General features: G+C 44.7%; 3 protein-coding genes across 4 annotated transcripts in view; 2 read left to right on the top strand and 1 right to left on the bottom strand.

Annotated features, from left to right (window-relative positions):
- firrm (fignl1 interacting regulator of recombination and mitosis) overlaps nucleotides 1-13,613 on the top strand; it is a 24,548-nt gene extending 10,935 nt beyond the window's left edge. Inside the window, 10 exon segments of the mRNA XM_019896737.1 lie at nucleotides 327-446; nucleotides 783-968; nucleotides 1,062-1,181; nucleotides 1,400-1,495; nucleotides 1,567-1,680; nucleotides 1,861-1,968; nucleotides 2,057-2,137; nucleotides 2,212-2,358; nucleotides 3,098-3,364; nucleotides 13,603-13,613. Of these exon segments, the coding sequence (XP_019752296.1) occupies nucleotides 327-446; nucleotides 783-968; nucleotides 1,062-1,181; nucleotides 1,400-1,495; nucleotides 1,567-1,680; nucleotides 1,861-1,968; nucleotides 2,057-2,137; nucleotides 2,212-2,358; nucleotides 3,098-3,325 (1,200 nt within the window). The 3' untranslated portion in view covers nucleotides 3,326-3,364; nucleotides 13,603-13,613.
- On the bottom strand, nucleotides 4,091-10,334 carry scyl3 (SCY1-like, kinase-like 3). 2 transcript variants are annotated; one of them, XM_019896732.1, is made up of 14 exons: nucleotides 10,079-10,334; nucleotides 9,115-9,306; nucleotides 8,708-8,893; nucleotides 8,507-8,620; nucleotides 8,248-8,304; nucleotides 8,062-8,164; nucleotides 7,790-7,901; nucleotides 7,624-7,701; nucleotides 6,631-6,770; nucleotides 6,356-6,537; nucleotides 6,070-6,241; nucleotides 5,823-5,987; nucleotides 4,601-5,259; nucleotides 4,091-4,379 (listed from the first exon to the last, which is right to left on the bottom strand). In XM_019896732.1, exons 2-14 carry the CDS (start codon nucleotides 9,277-9,279, stop codon nucleotides 4,314-4,316), a joined length of 2,199 nt encoding a protein of 732 aa, XP_019752291.1. In that variant the 5' UTR covers nucleotides 9,280-9,306; nucleotides 10,079-10,334; the 3' UTR covers nucleotides 4,091-4,313. The 2 variants fall into 2 exon arrangements, with proteins under 2 accessions (XP_019752291.1, XP_019752292.1); XM_019896733.1 differs by having other exon boundaries at nucleotides 9,115-9,297; nucleotides 10,080-10,334.
- On the top strand, nucleotides 11,331-19,931 carry lpxn (leupaxin). Its single transcript, XM_019896734.1, has 10 exons — nucleotides 11,331-11,444; nucleotides 12,144-12,211; nucleotides 12,787-12,842; nucleotides 13,147-13,237; nucleotides 13,639-13,854; nucleotides 14,986-15,159; nucleotides 16,789-16,870; nucleotides 16,950-17,098; nucleotides 18,232-18,533; nucleotides 19,440-19,931. The coding sequence occupies exons 1-9, from the start codon at nucleotides 11,432-11,434 to the stop codon at nucleotides 18,496-18,498; spliced, it is 1,116 nt and encodes a 371-aa protein (XP_019752293.1). The 5' UTR covers nucleotides 11,331-11,431; the 3' UTR covers nucleotides 18,499-18,533; nucleotides 19,440-19,931.

Genomic DNA, 19,931 nt, shown 5'->3' with positions numbered 1-19,931 from the left:
CCCCCCCCCCCACTGCCCCGTTTTAAGGAAGCAGAAAAAGCAAATATTGAAAAGTATCACGCAATCCAAGATTTTATTTGAGTATCCTTATTTGTCTACCTGAGAGAAGCAAGCAGTAGAAGCACCTCCCAGTGTGGTGTAGTGCCGTCTGGATGCTAAAATAACAAAATCCCATAATCTCTCTGTAGGGGTTCCCCAGCGGTACCCCGACTGAGGTGACGGTTGATGTCGTTGGAATAAACACCTTTTCCATAATCCCTTCAATTCAGGCCCATCTCACACATTTGCAACCAGAACCCCCTCTGATTCTTCACACTACCGATGAGCATCGCTTCTTTTTGCTTCTGCCTCCTCAGGTGAAAACCTCTTCGGCTGAATGCCATCAGCAGTCCCATCTGGGCTTGCTGCTCAGACGCATGCTTTTTCTCATGACGCCCAGCCACCAGGTTAGCAGGATCGACATGCAGGAGTCCCCAATATTTGGGGGAGAGTCGTGAATCATAAAAAAACTGGAACAGTAAATGGCGCTTCCAGTTTCAAACTGTTTATAATTGCCCATCACTTGAACTGTAAATATACCACTCCCAGAACACTTGAAAATAATTTCAAACTTATTTTACAACATTATGTCGAACAAAAAAAAAAAGGGGGAGGTGGGAGCCAATAGTGAACCACAAATAGGCGGCGATTCACTACATCTTTAGAAGTGACATTACTATTTTTAATATACTTGTATACATAATGTGTGTGTGTGTGTGTGTGTGTATTTTTTTTTAACCTAGATGGAATTTCTGGCACGTTTCCCTTCATCCGAGGCTGAAAATCTCCCAATATGGCGTCACGTCCTCCTCAGAGCTCTTTCAACTGATGCCCGTCAACGCGTGGAAGCGGATGTCGTCGCGTTAGCTCAAAAAGCTTTGACCGAATGGCAGAGTGGAGGCTACAAACTGGGCCAAATGGGCAAAGTGGTGAGGACAGTAGTATGATCATGAAGGTCTAATCCTGGTGGGTAAATAGCCCACAGAAAGGGTTTTTGAATATGCTACTGGTGTCGTTTCCAGAATGCGGTGCTACACTGCCTCCTAGTGGTGGTTCAAGGAAAGTCACCTGTTGAGGAACGCTGCGTGTCATCTGCGTCGAGGATCGTCACACAACTGTGGCAGAGAGTCGCACCACATCAGGTAAGACACATCGGACTGACAGAAAAAGTTTCATCTTTGGGCCACAATCCCAGGAATAATTTGAAATGCGCTGTATGCTCTGCTTCAAACGCTGTTGCATTTTTTTTTTTTAGGTTCATCCTGAAATTTAACCTCATAGCAAAGTATTGTCTAATTTTTTATAATTTGCCTACACTGTATGCATGTGGAGTGACAACACTTGTTTCCGTAACGTACAGGTGCAGACCCATCATGTGCTGCGCATCACTCTGCAGCTCCTTTTGTCCATCACGGCAGTTTTAGTGAAAAACGTGGACGTGCCCGTCATCATTCACGTATGCGTCGATTTAAATCTTAAGATTGACATTGAGAACCGAGTGGAAATTGTGTTTTTGGTGTTTTCTAGGCTCTGGTGTGCGTAGACGCCGTCGTGTCGCCGAAGTGTACAGATGAGCTGCTCCTGGCCGCGCTGGAGTTCCTTTCGTCACTCGGGAAAATCTTTATCCCTCCTGAAAACCAGGTACTGACTCCACCCAATCAGAACACTGCATGTGATTGCAGCCAATCACAATGCCGGAATGGGATTGTTACATCGGATTTGACTCTAGCCAATCACGGCACTGGATTTGACGCTGGTATTTCCACATACTGTAATTGTATTAGGTCTTATCGACATGTATACTTTTCTGCCCGCCTCCAGAGTGAAATTTTTCCCAAATTGAGCAGCCTGTTTGGAGCGCTGTTAGCGCAAAGTTCCTCCTGGTTGCTTCATCAGCACGCTTTGGAGGCTTTTGCTCATTTTGCGGAGGTACAGCAAGGGAGCTTCGTTCATCATGCAGTACTCATGTTACAACTTTTGTTTATTTTATCAACCATCATACCTGTTGATGTTTCAGGTCACAAACCACGAAGAGGTTATTTCTTACAGTTTATGTGTGGAAGAAACCAAAAGCAAAGTGGTGAATTTTCTTAGCAAGGTAAGAAAAGTCTACAGTTGTCAGTGAACGTCTGGAAGAAGGCCGGACGTGAAAGTGACCGTGTTTTGTTGTAGACTGTTAATACACCGGAAGAAGTCAAGGAAGCGCAGCTCGCGAGAATCCAGGTGGAGAAAACTGTTTTAGAGCAACATAACCAGAGGCTTGACACCCCAAAACAGATTCCCACGGAACTTTCCGCTCCATCTGTGACTCATTCAGAGGTTAGTAACATGCTGGGTGCAGTTCGATTTAGAATTGTATTAGTTTTATGTTTTGGAAGAAATACGTTAACCCTGAAGAGCTACCGTATTTTCCACACTAAAAGGCACACTGGACTGAGGCGCACCTTCAATGAATGGCCTATTTTATAATTTTTTTCATATATTGGACACACCGCATTATTATGCAATCTACAATGCATCCACTAGATGGAGCGACGCTCAAGGAAACACCAACAAAACGATCAGATGTCAGTAAAATTTATTTAATAAAGCAGCGACGCGGTTCACTTAACCCCAAGAGCAAGTTATAACATTGACTCGTTAACGTTGAACTCTCTTGCCGCTGCTCTATTTCCGTGTTCAACTGCGTAACCGATCGACTTCAGTTTGAACTCTGCGTTGTAAGCATGTCTCAAGCAAGGAGCCATTTTGGGGTCGAAATATTACCGTAATGACCATACACAAGGCACATCGGATTTTAAGGGGCCGTGAGCTTTAAAGAAAATGGAAGGCTTTTAGGTGCGCCTTTTAGTGCGGAAAATACGGTATTTAAACCATTTTGGCTGCGGAAACCAATGAGTAATATTACAAGGATGATAAAAAAATTGTGAAATGTTGTGATGATCGAAAAAAAAATAGGATACATCAGGCGGTACTGTAATTTTTGATATGGAAAGGTCAGTATTTTGGTCAATATGTATTCTATCTAAAAGTTTTCTTGCCCCCATTCATCACTCAGCCGCAAGCCAAACGAGCCCGGCAGGAAAGTGCTGCGGACGAGGAGTACAGCCGCGGCATGCGGGCAGCTGAAACCGCGCTGAGGACGCTCCATGCGCTCGCTACAGGTAAAACGGGCACACAGGAACCACCGCCGCCTCCACCTTCGTGGCTGGCATCCCGAATACAAGTGCTGCATGTGCTTCTAAATGATCTCAGCTCAGCCACATCCACGAACTCGCCCACGTGATCTTTTTATTGTATAGGCAAATGTAATCTGAGGCTGCTTGTCTCTGTTTTTTTTTTAATGTATCAGTCTTGACTGATGATTAAATATTTGAATAGAAAGTCTTTGTTTTTATTTACTTTGAGGTCTGATGTAATACGTGAGTGAAAACTTGAATACTATTAATACCATTTACACTGCTGGGTACAGATTGCATTAGAATATCATGGAAGAATTGTTTTAACTGAAAAAGTGAAACTGGTATAGATTTACGACAAGGTATTTTCTGGTTTCCTTTTTTTGAGAGGGTGGGGGAAATATTCCATGATTAATATCACAATTCGGTAATTTCATTTGTTGAACTCCTGAAATAAATTAACTTTACTCCCACAGCCAAATTTAAAGAGATACAGCTTGGAGTTTTTATATTCCTTCTACTCTTGACACGAGTCAAAAGTACAATATTGACTAACTGCGCAGTTTCTGTCCACATTAAAATGCACGACAAAATCCGGGAGTCACTCAGTGGTTTTCTCTCCATGCACGTATCTGCAAATTAAACATTTTAATAGGCCCGAAAAGAGAAATAGAATCAGGTTTCTGGACAGCTTTATTATTTCACCAGCAACACCCCGCCCCCCCCCCTTGCCCAAAAAGCCACTAATAAATTAAACTAACGCATACTTCACATTCATTCAAAGTGCAACAAGTTGTCTTGGCATGAAACCTGACACGGGATTGATCGATCCGGATCCTCACGTGCCCTTCGCGAAGCTGTCACTTATTTTATTTCACCACAAGTTCTGTTGGCAGCATCTGTGTCAGTTGGCAAACAATTAAGAAATGGCTTCATTTACACACCCCCACCTCCACCCCACCTGTCTGATCAGCTTTGATTCCTTCCCGTTGAACAAGTCGCAATTCTTGCATTGAAAATCAGAGTTGGTACATCTTAAGCGTTTTTTTTTTTCTTCCTTTCCTTTTTGGGGGAGTGCTCCAGAGTTGGTAAATGTCATCCCCAACCATTTTCATCCTCCCAGTTGAGGTCATCCCCGTCGCCCCAACCGTCTGCTTCCGCCTGCGATACAGAAAGACACGTTTTCATTGGCCACCGGGCGATTTGAAGCAAGATGACATTTCCCGTGTGTGCTTTATCGATCCTCCCATTTTGTACACTGCTTACTGAGTGCAAGAGGCGAGTCAAGTACATTCTGGATCAGTACAAGCACTTGAGCCTAAAGTGCATTTCAACGTGGGAGAAAGACGGAATCGACCGGGAACACCACGTTGTCCGCTCACCTCAGTAACACTGGCGGCAGCAAACTTGTCAGACAGCATCGCCGCCGTCGCGTCCCCAGCAGCGTTGTACGACGTCGGCGCGGCGGCGTCGCCGCTCGCGCTTAGTACGAGCAGAGGCGAAGAGGACAGCTTGATGTCCGGCACCATGTCCGCAAACAAATCCAGCTCCGGGTCTATTTGCTGCTGCTTCTTCACCTTGATGGTGAACTCCTCTCCGAGACCTCCCGCGCCCTTGCGGTACTTCGGACCCGCGGGCTTGGGTTCCATCGGGGGTGGATTGGCCGGTAGTGTTGTTGAGCTCAGTTTGAGAGGTTTGGAAGCTCGCGGTCTTCGTGGCTCAGTGGTTTGTCCGCCCGGTGGTGTCGTCAATACGACAGGAGCTGCGGGAGAGGACTCGGAGGTGGCTTCGGTGTCCTCAAAGTCATCCCAAGGTTCTTCTTCAGCTTCGACAGTCTGTTGTGGTCCGGCCGCATTGGAGGCCTCGATGAGGATGCGGACCGGCTGGCTCTTTCGGTCGTCGCTCTCATCTGGATCGCTCCAGTCAGGCCAGTCCTCCCCGCGGCCTTTGGCTGGGTGCGCTGCCTCCTCCGGGCTGGAAGTGTCGGTGTCGCCGTGCTGACCGAAGCCATTTAAGGGGAGGAACGTTGGTTTACTGACGCCTGCAACACAGACGCACCTGACTGTTGCAAAACGCTTTTACAAAGTGTATCTTTTACAGCCACTTTTATGGTTGTACACATGATTGTTATATTTCTTCCTGTTTTAAAAACGACAAGGCTGAAGCTATCAAATATCTTGAGATTGAATTATTCTGCTAACTTTGCACGATGACACAACAATGCCAATCCAGCATACTATTATTTGTCCACTGTAGTATCTGTGACTGCACAAAAGTGGGGCCTGGCCCGGTGAGAGACAACGAATGAGAGAGGAGACGGCTGTTAGCTGAGCCAAACTGCATGTCGAGCGCCTGCCAATCAGTTGTGGCAATAGCAGATGATGTATAAATAAATTCAGTGTTTCTTTCTTTGGCTCCCATTTGTTCAATAAAGGGTTAAAAGTGCCCTCACAGCTTATGCGTGGAAGAAACCACTCGCAAAGCCGCCACAAATACTATAGATAGCCTGTTACTACAACTAAAAGAACTGAAAAACAAAATGAATTTTGAAAAAGAAAAAAAAAAGCCCGCAAAAGCAATTTGCACCATCATAAATTGTCCTACCTGACGTCGGTTCCAGCACGTAGTTCCTTGAAATCTCCCTCCTCCCCGTAAATCGCCCCGTGTTGCCCTTAACAAGGTCTTGAGGCGGTTGGGGGAACAAATTCAAAACCTTGCAAGGCTGCTCCATCTGAGGGAAGGAGCCTCCTATGATGTGGACGGGTGACGCTGCAATCGCAAAAAAAAAATATCAACATTCAGCCCCCAAATTGCCGTCTTCAACTCTTTGGACGGTCTCGTCTTGACTTACTTTCCGGCGTGGCCTCGGCCGACCTGCTGAACTTGGGAGACGAGCGTTTAAAGACTTTAGTTCTCTCCCCCCCGACCACCACCTGAGCCCCGAGCAAAGGCACCAACACCGCCAGACTCTGCAGCGTCATGGCGACCAGAGCGTCGTTGGTGTCTCTCATCCCAAGCAAAACCTACAATCATGTTGGGGGTGGAGCGGTGGGGGCGATCAACATCACTTTTACACAGCGCGTCTTCATGAACATATGAGTGGGCGGAGTCCAACCTGAAGGAAGGTCACAGCATACCTGAGGTAGGATCTGAATCTTCAGCTCCTCGTGGGAGAAGAACTGAGCGTAGATGTGGATGTTCGCCAACAACACCATCCGCACGTGTTCCTCGTTGACTTTGAAGAGCTTGAGGAGCTGCGGGATGACGTGTTTGCGGTAAAGGGCCGCAGACAGCAGGCATTCTTCCCCGCTATTGCAATCTGTTCCGGGACACGAGAAGCTTGTCGGTTACCCGAATCTCTCGGAGCGTCACACCGGCCTTCTTTTTTTTTTTTTTTTTTTGGTCATCGTACCTTTCTTTGGCTTGAGGAGATACGGCAGAAAGCTTTTGACCGCCATCGGCTCGGCAAAGACCAGGGAGTTGAGGAGCTTGGGGACCAGGCGTGCAGCGGTCAGCTCCTCGGGGAGGCTCTGGACTCTGTCAAGAAGAAACCTGCGCAAACGTGAGAGCAGAACCGATCCATGTCAACTTAAAGGAAAGCAATCGCTTTTTCACAAAGGGCCAGATAATTAATTTTTTTTCTTTCCCCTTGGTAAATGAGATCATGACTTCGAAACTGCATTTTATATGTCCTTGTGTACACTCTGCGTGATATTAAAATTGGTTTGATGAACTGAAACTTTTGGATGCAAAGAACACAGATATTAGGAAGGGGGCAAATACCATTTCATGAATGCCTAAAAATGACTACAGGGCCCTTGAGTGTCGAAATCACAGGTGTCAAACTCAAGGCCCGGGGGCCAGATCCGGCCCGCCACGTCATTTTATGTGGCCCATGAAAAGCAAATTGTGTGTGTCAACTTCCATGACCCTTGCTCAAAGCTGGACCGAAATGTCAAATTGTCACGTGTCATCAAATAACTTTTTTTTTTTAAACCCTGTTTACACTCACTCGGACAATAATTGAACAAACAACAGTTGACTGAGTTCAAAACTACGAATCCATCAATTGGATTTGTTGTGTACAAGGAACAATACGATGTGATGATTCAACATTTATTCGGTTTGACTGTCGTAAGTGGAAGACGGAACTCCAAAGTGAGTTTCATACCCCTGGTCTAATGTGGGGGGGTCATACTTTGCCCATCCCCCGACTTTGAAAAATGAGCCTTTAAGGCCACATTTAAGCCGACGAGCAAGTTAGTCTCCAATGAACCCAATATGTACACAGGAAGAGAAGATTCAAACCACAGAAGCGCGGGGGCAGACGAACTAACCACAAGACCCCCCGCCCCCCCACCCCACATTTGAATGCAACCATTCAAACTCGACTTTCACTCCTCACTTGAAGAACTCGTTTTTTTCTTCCTCCGTCTTCAGCGTGAGGCCGGTCAGAAAGTTCGTCACTTCCAGAAAGTCGTTCCTGCGCACCAGAACAAGCGCGGCGGCATTTAAACGACTTATCAACCGGCTGGGCGAGAGCGGCGGCCGCGCAACCGGCGAGCGCCCACCTGAAAAAACCATGAGTCAGCATGGAGCTGAGGGCCGGCCGACAGGAGGGGTCAGAGTTCAGCGGGCCCGCCTGCAGGGTCTTCTGCAGACTGTCGGACAGCTCCTGCGACACTGGATGGAAAGATGAACAAACGCCTTCATGTGGAACACACATTTGACCTTTATTAACCCTTTCACGCACCTTGTAACCTGATCACATGATCAACCGTCCACTGTCGTAACCGCTGCCCCCGAAAGGGTTCCATAAAATGCGTGAGGTCACTTTACTCACCGTAACCGTTCAAGAGAGGCAGGAGGGTCTCAAGCACGGAGCCAAAAGCGTAACAGTCCCGAGAGTGGGCGTGTTTATCTGGAAGCATTTTAAAGCCCTCCGCCTGCAAACAACATCTTTCTTTAGGAACCCCAAAAAGTCGCTTTGTCATTGCGATGGAGGGGCGGGGATGTTTGATATGCTGACCTGCTCCTCTGGTGGAACACAGCTGGCGTCTCTCACGCTCTGAATACTAAGAAGAAACTGCGAAACAAGCGCACGTCAAATGTCATGCAGGTCAACGTGTATAAAAAAAATAAAATAAAAAAAATTCTACACACCCCTGTAAGATAAATCTTTTCAAAACTTTTTGAGAGGGGAAGTAAAAACTTATGATGAGTGTGACGAGCCACCGCACGGTCAATTTCATTTGCTTCTGTGTCCTTGAAGGTTTGCGTCATCCTACCTCCGGAGTCGCTTCCGAGAACTTGCAGACTGTCTCCATCCCTCCCAGTTTCCAATGTCCATCTTCACTGACAAATACAGACGAGATGCACACGTTGTTGTGGCTCGATTTGCCCTGGCGGTTCAGGACAACAGGTTAGCAAACATTTTTGTATTTTTTTTTTTGTTTGTTTTGCAATTTCTAAATTGGAAGCTCGCTCACTCTCTCGTGCAGAAAGACAATGGCTTGCAGGAGGTCGTAGATTCCGGCGCAGATCTCTTCAGGGGAGAGCCCGTCCAGCAGCTGCTCCAGCGGTTTGACGCGCTCCGTCACCAGGTGGACGCTACCATCCTGAACCGAGCAGGACAGGAAGCGCAGCAGGCACGGGTGCCTCAGGGTCTTCAGGTGCTGCGGCAGGATGGCAGTTTCATTGCGTTCAAAAACCAGACGATTAGCTTTCATTTCAGGAGCCTTTTAAGTGTCTGTTTTCTGTTCTTATCATAATATTTTCACGTGTATATATAACACAGCTACATGTTTAGGTGCTCAGACTTGCGTACAAATTCGGGTTAGCTCGCCACCGTAGGAACAGATCTTCATCATTTTTTTCTTTTTCGAAATGAACATACCTTCGCCGCTTTATTGACCTTATCTTCATTGCCGCGCTTGTGAACAAACACAGAAGCGGCCCTTCCGTCCTGGAGCACCGCCGAGAACATGGTGAGACCGAAGGGCAGGCTCAGGAGCGGCTCTTCCGGCGTGCAGCTCCGCACGGCGCTGCTCTCGGCGCCCATGGCCGCTCACCTTCCACCGCACCGCACCTGAGGGAGGGCATGTGCCAAGTCATTATTTTTCAAAATCGTTCAGCCCTCGTCTCGAGAAAACAAAAGCGTACTAGCCTAAAAAAAGTGATTTTTTTTTTCATTCCAGAAGAAACAATTCCATGAACACTGTTGGCTTTCAATGAGCACATCGGCAAAAAAATTCAACAGTGCGTTATAAGAAACCACTGATTTCCAAGTGATGTTTAATTCACACTTTCGACTGATTTGATGACATTCGCTTCCGCAAGGAGAAAATGGGAAAAGATGCCAATAATGTCAAGCAGTCCGCCATATCTACAGTGACCTTTTTTGTACGATTTTTATGGATCCGAAAGAGAGCCTGAACCGTTCTCTCATCTACCTCTCTTTATTTGACACTAATAATGCCAAAGACACGAATGTATTATAATAATAATACTAATAAAGGTAGATACGCACCAAACACAATACTAGACATTTTCGGTTAGAGTAACTAAAGTAATATTCATGCAATATTCCGCACATATTCTACAATGAACCGGGATTGTTTATTCTCATATTTATAACCTATAGGTGAATTATGTTCCTTCATATTCATGCAATTCATGAGATTACTTTGGGCAAGTCCTACAAACACGTCGTACAAAATGCGGTTTTTTTTTGCCCCCCAAATAAGAGCGAGCCGTATTTCGGCAACGTGAGAGACAGCGTGCAAAGAGCCCATGATTGAGCCACCATTGCGGCTGTCAGAGCAGCACATGGAACACTTTGCAACCGTCATTTCATTTACCTGTTCAGACTCCACTGGCGGCGAGGACGATCGTAGCCAGCCTCGCTAGTTGCCTTACCAGCTGGCCATTGCTACGACTCGCCGTAGCCCGGGTCGCGTCCAAACCACCATACGGCGCTTTATGAGTCTTATTAATTCACGCGAGTTGTATCAATGGTCAGTTGTTGTTGTTTACAATAACGTAAGAAACCGAATGGCGTTCATTCCGATATTGCTAACGCGTTGTAAACACGGACATTTCCGGTATAGATGAAACCATCACACACGGGGGTGATACGTGCACGTTTAGAAAATCCTATTTTTCTCACATGTCTGGTTTTGGACCTGTTAATACAGCTATTTCTATTATAATAATTCTTATTATTCTAAACAAAAATATTTATTGAGTAATTTTAGGTGATAAAATAAGTCGGGAGGAAATATGAAGCTCTCCCTATTTTCAGTGTTAATGGTCTCGACTCCAGTGGTGCGAGTTGTGACGCAATCGCAAGTGACTTCTGCCATATGGTGGCCAAGATTTTTTTTTCAAGTTCAGTTGTTATTAAACTTATTCATTAAAAAAAAAATAATAATTTAAGGTGCACGGGACGTTTTTCAAATTGTTTGTGCTTTTGTGCTTCAAGAGGTTTGAAGCGGAAGTCCAAACTTCTCTTTGCAATGTTTTCTTTGTGCCCCTACGAGTTTAAACACAGTATTTTGAGTAATACTGTGTTCATGGAATAAGAATTAAGCAGAATAACCCACCCCATTTTGCTATCCAAGTCTTGATCCAAGAATCTTATGCGGCACTGCTCCCTGCTGTTGCGTTTAAACAATGTCAAAATGCCCACGGGCTGTGCTTTGAACGTCACGTGACTAAAACCAGAAAAACATTCGAGCTGTGTCTAATTATGCGTGTTGAGTGTTACACTGGGGAAAAAAAATCTTTGGATGCAGAAGACGCAAAATTCATTAAAAAACCGCTCCAGAAACACAAGAGTACAGTTGCCTCCATTCAACCTTTCTGGTATCCAATGACGAGGTTGACAAACAATCTGCACAGACAGAAAAAAAATCCTCAATCACTTAAGTGATACTGTGATCCTAAGTTAAAACTGACTTTGATAGATCTGCTGTTTGGAAAACAAAATAGAAAGTTCGGTCAATGTCCCTTTTTTGTGTGACAGCGTTCACAATACAGTATGTGCAAATCATAATGGGTGATTTTGATTAGGAAAAAAAAACTGATTTCAGCAACAGAACAGAAATATCATCAGGGGAAGTGAAGACATGACTTGCGGTTGGCGACTTCAGCAATAGCGGCTGCAGCGAGGGGGAAAACAACAACACACACATATTCATTCTGAGAGAAACATGGACGAGCTTGGTAAGACAAATTTTTTTCCTACTGATTTTCAGTGATTTCCAAATAAATCACTTGTCTTTGATTGTGAGGCAAAGCGATCTTACGTGATCATGATTTCAAACAGAACTTACAAAGTGTACATTATGGTCTATAAAATTAGTCCTTTAATGCTCTCACTAACATCCATGTTGCTGTCTCAGTTATATCTTGCAGTTATCTAATCCTAAACTTAATGTTGCACATTCACAATCTAATCAGATTCAGTCCCAAAAGTTGTGTTAAGTTAAATACAATTTCAGGGGTGTACTAATTTAACATGATTCAGCAACATGAGAAGGGCAAAATATTTAGTGGAGGCTATTCTGGAATAAAAAATAAAATATAAAATATATAGTTAGATTAAATTACCCTCATTAATATCAGTGAAAATGCCCCAAGCTTGAGCTCAACACAGCTGCGTAGTTTCCACAAGATTCTTTCAGCAAGTTTTACTTCTGTAAAAAGTGATGACATCATCTTCCTGAGGAAACCTGTTGGCATAATTAACCTCAACTAGATCACGCAAACATCTCTGCCCTCCGAGACAAGCTTTGCACAGGAAACGCAATCATACCCACCGGCTCAACCTTCAATAACAAAAGTGAAAAATCATTGGTTGAATGGTTTATCGCGTATGCCTGAATTTCAGTGAAGTGTTTGAACGTGATTTTTGTGTTCCAGATTTGCTTTTGGAGGAACTAGCCCTCAATCCGACTGCTTCAGAAGGCAGCAATGCAACCCTGAAAGAGGTAGAGGGACGTAAAGCCTTTGTTAGCATCAGCTGTTACCTGGCCCAAGTGTGATGTGTTGTTAGCTAGTTAGCTAGCGATACAAAAAAAAAAAAATGCAGCTTCTCCTTGGATGGTCCGCTAGCATGGCCGCTTGAAGAGTGCCTCATTGTCAGCCATGAGTGTGTGCATGTCATGGGCGAGGCTGAAACATGAGGTGGGAAAATAATTAATTAAAGCCCGATGTGAGGTTCAGCAGCTCGGTTGGTGTCAGCCACGATGTGCACATCGGCTTCGCATTGACAAGGCTGCTATAGAGTGCCTCGTTGTCAAAGTGTGGAAAACTGCCACAATGTTAGGATATATTCCAGCCGCTGGAGGTGTAAGCGGATATACTTTATATTGGTGACTAGATATGTGTCTGTATCTGAGAGTGGAGCTCACCCCTGATTAAGACCACAGTTTTTTTTTTGGTTTGTTTTTTTACATTAACTCTCAACCTCTTCACTTAAACGTTTGCAGGTTTGAATAATGAAACATGATCATTTATAAGAAAAACTGAATATCTTGTTGGTCTACTTTTTTTTTTCTCGCAGGTGTCAGCTGCAGTCAACACTGGACCTAAAAAGGGATCTAACCTAAGACTTTACAGGTGTTGACTCTCTTCAAATTCTGCCATCATAAAACATTTACAGTATTTGCCTACAGATATTTTTTCAAGTAATGTAGGATAAAGCGGATCCGAAAATAGACGGATGAATAATATACTTCGCATAAGGGTAGAAAACAAAAAAACATGGAAAAAAAACTAAAACAACAAAAATTTTGCTCTCGGACATTTAACAAAGACGACTATAGTCGATCATTTAAGCAAAACAAGACGATCCCATGTAGTTTTATACGGTGTGCAGTACATACTTGAGTATCTCATGTCTCGGCCTCTTGCGGGGTTTTAGTGAGCCGCCTCTTCCTGAGGCAGCTTCCCAAGACTCACCCACCGTCGAACTGGACTCCATTTTGCAAGAGCTGATGAGCCTGGGATCAGAGGTGAGTATTGCATTACTTCGCGTCTTCCACACAACTAAAGTCTGAGTCTCCGATTTGGCCTTTCTGTGTGTGGAGTACTCCCAATGTTGCCTTTTGTGTTTTCGGCAACTTCCTCCTACAAAGGTGTGATTATGAATGGTTGTCTGTCTATGTGTACCCTGTGAGTGACATGGCAACCAATCCGGGCTGTACCCCACGTCACGCCCCGAAAGTCATCCGGACAGATTCCAGCTTTTCTTGTTAGCATGCAAAGAATAAGCAGGAAAAAAAACGAATGGGTGGCTTAACCGCTCTCATCAAGAGGGGGCAGCGTTGTTCCAACATGGACACTGATGTCATCATCACTCAGCTGACTTTTGAGCAAGCGACTCATGCCTGTCTGGCCTCCTCTCTCCATTTAGAACGCGGCATCGTCACAACTTTTACCAGAGCGGTCTGTTGAGAAGAAACCAAAAGACGGTCAACGGGATTTCGATGCAAAGGCTTCAGCCGGGAGCAAAGATACGGACAGTATCGATGATCTTCTCGGAGGGCTGAGCACTGACTTGGAAAAGATTGGAGTCCACACAGCAGCCAAGGGCCGCTGCGCTGCCTGTAATAAAGTGATTGTGGGCAAGGTACGGGAAGGCTTGAAAATACATGTTGCTGTCGAGTGTGCGGGAGAGCATTTCAGAAACATTTGCGGACACAAAAAAAAATTCCCTAGTGTGTGAGAACGTTTTACTACGTGTGAGTAAAAACATAACAGGAGTGTAAGAGCGCTGAGCGAAAATGCTCTCAGTAGTCTGAATGAGAGTGTTTCAGTTGTGTGTGTGAGAGCTTTGACTTAGTGTGCGCGAGTGCTCCATTTAGAACGCGGCATCGTCACAACTTTTACCAGAGCGGTCTGTTGAGAAGAAACCAAAAGACGGTCAACGGGATTTCGATGCAAAGGCTTCAGCCGGGAGCAAAGATACGGACAGTATCGATGATCTTCTCGGAGGGCTGAGCACTGACTTGGAAAAGATTGGAGTCCACACAGCAGCCAAGGGCCGCTGCGCTGCCTGTAATAAAGTGATTGTGGGCAAGGTACGGGAAGGCTTGAAAATACATATTGCTGTCGAGTGTGCGGGAGAGCATTTCAGAAACATTTGCGGACACAAAAAAAAATTCCCTAGTGTGTGAGAACGTTTTACTACGTGTGAGTAAAAACATAACAGGAGTGTAAGAGCGCTGAGCGAAAATGCTCTCAGTAGTCTGAATGAGAGTGTTTCAGTTGTGTGTGTGAGAGCTTTGACTTAGTGTGCGCGAGTGAAAAAAAAAACGAGAGCGTCCCATTTGTGTGTCTAAAAATGTTTCAGTAGGTTGTGAGAGCGGCGGCCCGGTGGTCCAGTGGTTAGCGCGTAGACCTCACAGTGCAGAAGTCGTGGGTTCGATCCCGGCTCTGTGTGGAGTTTGCATGGTGTGGAGTTTGCATGTTCTCCCCGGGCCTGCGTGGGTTTTCTCCGGGTACTTCGGTTTCCTCCTACATTCCAAAAACATACATGGCAGGCTGATTGAACACTCAAAATTGTCCCTGGGTGGGAGTGTGAGAGCGGATGGTTGTTCGTCTCTGTGTGCCCTGCGATTGGCTGGCAACCGGTTCAGGGGGCCCCCCGCCTACTGCCCAAAGACGGCTGGGATAGGCTCCAGCCTCCCCCGCGACCCTTGTGAGGATAAAGCAGATCAGAAAATGGATGACAAACTGCTTCTTTGCTGTCGTTGTGTAGCTGGTGGCAGCATTGGGTGAAATGTGGCACCCGCAGCACTTTGTGTGTGCTGTATGCAAGACGGAGCTGAGCACCACGGGCTACTTTGAGAGGGACGGACGCCCGTACTGCAAGGAAGACTACGAGCAGCGCTTCGCTCCACGCTGCGCTTACTGCAAAGGGCCCATTGTGCAGGTCAGAGGTCATTCATTCAATGACAGCCGGCGATATTACAGCAACAATAGGCAGGGATCGGCTGAAATACTTTATGCACCAGCAGAAGCTGATTTTGAAACGTTTAAATTTGAAATTGAATAATTAAACTTGAATCATTGCATTGAAAAATGAATTTGAATGTATTAGTTTGGAACTAAAGTCCACGAAATGTGAAACCGTATTTAAAATTATCGAATGTGTTTCATGTTCTCTGAAATTGAATTTGATCCAAATCGATGATTCAGTTCTGTATATTTTCCTATTCGGGTTTCTAAGTACAAATTCAGTTCAGTTCCATCCGTTTATCCATTAGTCCGTATTAGCAGACAAACACAAAACTCACACTCATGCCTACGGACATTTTTGAGCTTCGATCAACATAACGTGCACGTGTAAGGCCTACTCTATCGGTGACTGAATGCGTGTGATTTTCAATTTTGAGCCTGGCCTGTCGAGTGATGTGAGACTGAGGAAATCAGAGAGTGCAGCGCTTTCAACTAGCTAACCGTTAGCCATTGTACGCCTTGAGTGGCTGGTTGGGGTCAATTGTGGAAAACGGCAAGTCGTGCGTGAATATGTTTGTTTCTTTTGTCACATTTGTTCAATAAAGTGGTTGAAAGTGCAGCTGCGGTTCCTGTGGAGAGATTACAACTCGTTCTAGCTAGCGCTATAATATATTAGCTAATGACGTAGTGTTACTTAAGCCAGTTGTGCTTTTTTTCAGTTGGCAAATTGCACTTTAGCTTCTTTTAAGAAGTGTGAAATGATCTCAAAGATCTCTTTCGACATTCTAAAATGGTTGCCGGCCAATCTTAGGGCACATATGGACAAACAACGATTCACGCTCCCATTCACACCTGCGGAAAATTTAGAGCCTCGTGTAGTTTTAACTCACATGATGCCTACGGACATTTTTGAGCTTCGATCAACATAACGTGCACGTGTAAGGCCTACTCTATCGGTGACTGAATGCGTGTGATTTTCAATTTTGAGCCTGGCCTGTCGAGTGATGTGAGACTGAGGAAATCAGAGAGTGCAGCGCTTTCAACTAGCTAACCGTTAGCCATTGTACGCCTTGAGTGGCTGGTTGGGGTCAATTGTGGAAAACGGCAAGTCGTGCGTGAATATGTTTGTTTCTTTTGTCACATTTGTTCAATAAAGCGGTTGAAAGTGCAGCTGCGGCTCCTATTGAGAGATTACAATTCGTTCTAGCTAGCGCTATGCGCTATAATATATTAGCTAATGACGTAGTGTTACTTAAGCCAGTTGTGCTTTTTTCAGTCGGCAAATTGCACTTTAGCTTCTTTTATTAAGTGTGAAATGATCTCAAAGATCCCTTTAGACATTCTAAAATGGTTGCCGGCCAATCTTAGGGCGCATACAGAAAAACAACTATTCACGCTCCCATTCACACCTGCGGAAAATTTAGAGCCTCGTGTAGTTTTAACTCACATGATATACTTTACTCCTCACATTTCATTTGACTTGTACCGCATACCAAAAGCCAATCAGCGGGGATGAATGTAACATGTACAGAGTTTGATATAATACGATATAATTGGTCATGGGAGTATACTGTAAGTAATATGTTAATATTTGCTGTTGCAGAACATCCTGACAGCTCTGGACCAGACCTGGCATCCAGATCACTTTTTCTGTGCACACTGTGGAAATTTCTTTGGAGATGACGGTACTATGATGAAACCCGCTCAAGGGGCCTTCTGAGAAAAAAGGAGCAAATGACATCAGTGGGGAACGTGTGTTCAAAGGTTTCCTGGAGAAGGATGGGAAGCCTTATTGTTCCGGTGACTTCTACCGCCTCTTTGCCCCCAAGTGCGCAGGCTGTGGGGGGTCAGTGACGGAGAAGTACCTGACCGCAGCAAACGGCACGTGGCATCCGGAATGCTTCGTCTGTGCGGTGAGCTCCTCATCATCACATATACATAGTTACCTCGCCATCATCTCTCTAAAATCCACTCTGCATTCTTCCATCCACGGTGGTGGGAGAGTACAAATACTTTGTTACTATACTGAAGTAAATTATTTTCTTTTGAATCCTTACTTTTTTTTTTCAACCTCAGCAGATAACGCAATGTAGAAAAAAAAAAAAGAGAGTTGAACAGAGAGACGTAAAGTCAACCCGCTGTTGAGATATTGAGTGATGGAGTGTGGGTCTTGAACGACCAGTAAAAAAAAGCTCTAAAACACAGGTGTAAAAGTCAAGGCTCGGGGGCCAGATTTGGCCCGCCATATCATTTTATGCGGCCCGCGAGAGCAAATCAAGCATGTCAAATTCCATGATGCTTGCTTAAATCTGAACCAAAATTTCAAATTGTCAAATGTAAAAAACAATAACAGTCATTATTCTTGACTTCTGATTTTAAAACTAGTTATCCATCCATTTGTTGTGCACTGTGTATGTAATATGCGGAGGGGATTAAACATTTATATGGTTTCCCAAAATTCATAACGGACCTCCAAGGGAAACAGTAACTACAATGTGGCCCGCGACAAAAATGAGTTTGACACCCCTTGCTCTAAAACGTTTGGCGATTTGAGGAACTCTGCTTCGCGACAGCGAAAGAGATACCGTATTTTCCGCACTACATGGCAATTCGGAATATAAGGTGCACCTTCAATGAATGGCCCATTTTAAAACAGTTTTCACCGCATTACAAGGCGCATGGAATAGAAGCTACGATAGTGGCTGCGGTTGTGTTATGCATCCACTAGATGGAGCCACGCTAAAGGGGAATACAACACAATACGGCTTTATTTATATCGAGCTGTCACAACCGCTGCAGCTGTAACAAAGCGCTTAACAGAACATTGAAAAAAAATTACGTCCAAAAAAATCTTTATATTGATCCATACATAAGGCACGTTGGAATTTAAGGTGCACTGTTGCACTATTTTGAGAAAACTGAGTGCTTTTAGGTGCGCCTTACAGTGCGGAAAATACGGTCATCACAATTTCTACTCTGATTGGAGTCTTTTTACACATGTATCGATAATTCTACGTACTCACTGTTGCCACCTCTGCCCTTTCAGGACTGTCTGAAGCCCTTCTCTGACGGCCGCTTCATGGAGCTGGATGGCCGCCCGCTGTGCCAGACGCACTTCTACACGCGTCAGGGCACTTTGTGCGGCAGTTGCCGTCAACCCATCGTGGGCCGCTGCATCTCAGCTCTGGGCAGCAAGTTTCATCCGGAGCACTTTGTGTGCGCCTTCTGTCTGCGGCAGCTCAGCCAGGGAATCTTTCAGGAGCACAAAGGCAGACCGTACTGCTCCATGTGCTTTAACAAACTCTTTGTGTGATGTGGAAAGGCATAAAAAAAAAAAAAAAAGGGCAACGTTATTACTCCGGGTGAATAACGGCTTCACGGTTGAGGTTAGGATTTTATTGTACGCCAAAAATAGTGGGCCACACGCCTTAACTCGAACAACTCAACCCGATAGAGAGCCGACACCGTTTTTCATTTTCACTGCAATTTGCTGAATTTAGAATATTTGCCAGAGGATGTTCCTTTTATCTGAAGTTTCAAAGTATGATCTTTGTTGACACAAAAAAAAAAGTCCCACGGAAAACCATTGAGCGTGCAATTATCAATCACATTTTTTTTTTTTTTATCTTCACAGAAACTACAGTTTGCGATTCTTGATTTTAAAAGTCCAATTTGAAATGCTAGCCACAAGATGGTGGTCCACCCCCTCCCCATTCATAGCATGCAGCACTATTTCAAATTGTATATTTTGACAACAAACGGCGTTACTTTTTCCCATCTGAAACAAAGTGTAGAATTTTACGAGTAACTGTTTGCTGCAAGGTTGGCTTGCAACTGAAAGTGTTTGTCACTACTCCTGGCTTTATTTATCCAACTCCATCTATCTATCTATATACATTCAAAGCATGGAACCTAATTTAGGTCTTTTTCTGTTTTCTGCAAGAGTGCCTGACTACTGAAATGATATTTTGCGACTCCGTCTGGCTTATTTTGTTATTGTGTTTTTTATATAGTCTGCCACCAGGTTTCCCCATTCAAAGCATGCAGCGCACCTTCGAATTGCTTTCTTCCAAGGTGCCTTGTTACTGAAATGATAAATGTGTGTCGCTTCGAGTACCTAAAAAAAAAAATCCTTGCGACAAGATGGTGCCATTCCCTTTTTACTGCTGCAGTGATGACACACAAAACATGCCTGCACACCGACTCCTCGTCCTCTACGGTCTGATCAAAATGTGGATTTTGAATTCACTCGGTCACAGCTTTTGCGGGCTTAACATTCGAAACGTGCAGTTAGTCACTCAAACGATACGGCAAATGCAGAGTTTTGCTCACTAAGTAAAAATGTCACTCATTTCTGTGCTCCGGTCTCCCATTGCCAATTTGGCTGTTTATTGGTATGTCTTCCAGTGGAGAGTTCAACATTGGACGAGTGGAAACTTCGTTTGGGGAGCGATGAAGCAAAGTGAAACGACACAATATCTGGCAGTCTGATGGACGAGTTATATTTAGCGCAGAATTTTGTGTTTGCACACTTGTGAAAACCGACAGAGAGCCAAGTTTCATTTGTTCCATGACCACGCTATCACTCAAAACACTTGTATTTTAAATATTTCCCGATTGAAAAGAATGGAAATGCATTTAATTATTTTCAACCTCCCTCCAACAAACCATGATGTGTCTTCTTTAATGATACGACTGGCGCTGTATACAATTCCTGAATAAAAGCAGAGTAATGGCATAAATCAA

Source organism: Hippocampus comes, unplaced genomic scaffold (assembly GCF_001891065.2).
Source record: "Hippocampus comes isolate QL1 unplaced genomic scaffold, H_comes_QL1_v1.1 scaffold22, whole genome shotgun sequence".
In the NCBI taxonomy this organism is placed as follows: Eukaryota; Metazoa; Chordata; class Actinopteri; order Syngnathiformes; family Syngnathidae; genus Hippocampus; species Hippocampus comes.
This window is presented reverse-complemented; position numbering and strand designations above follow the sequence as displayed.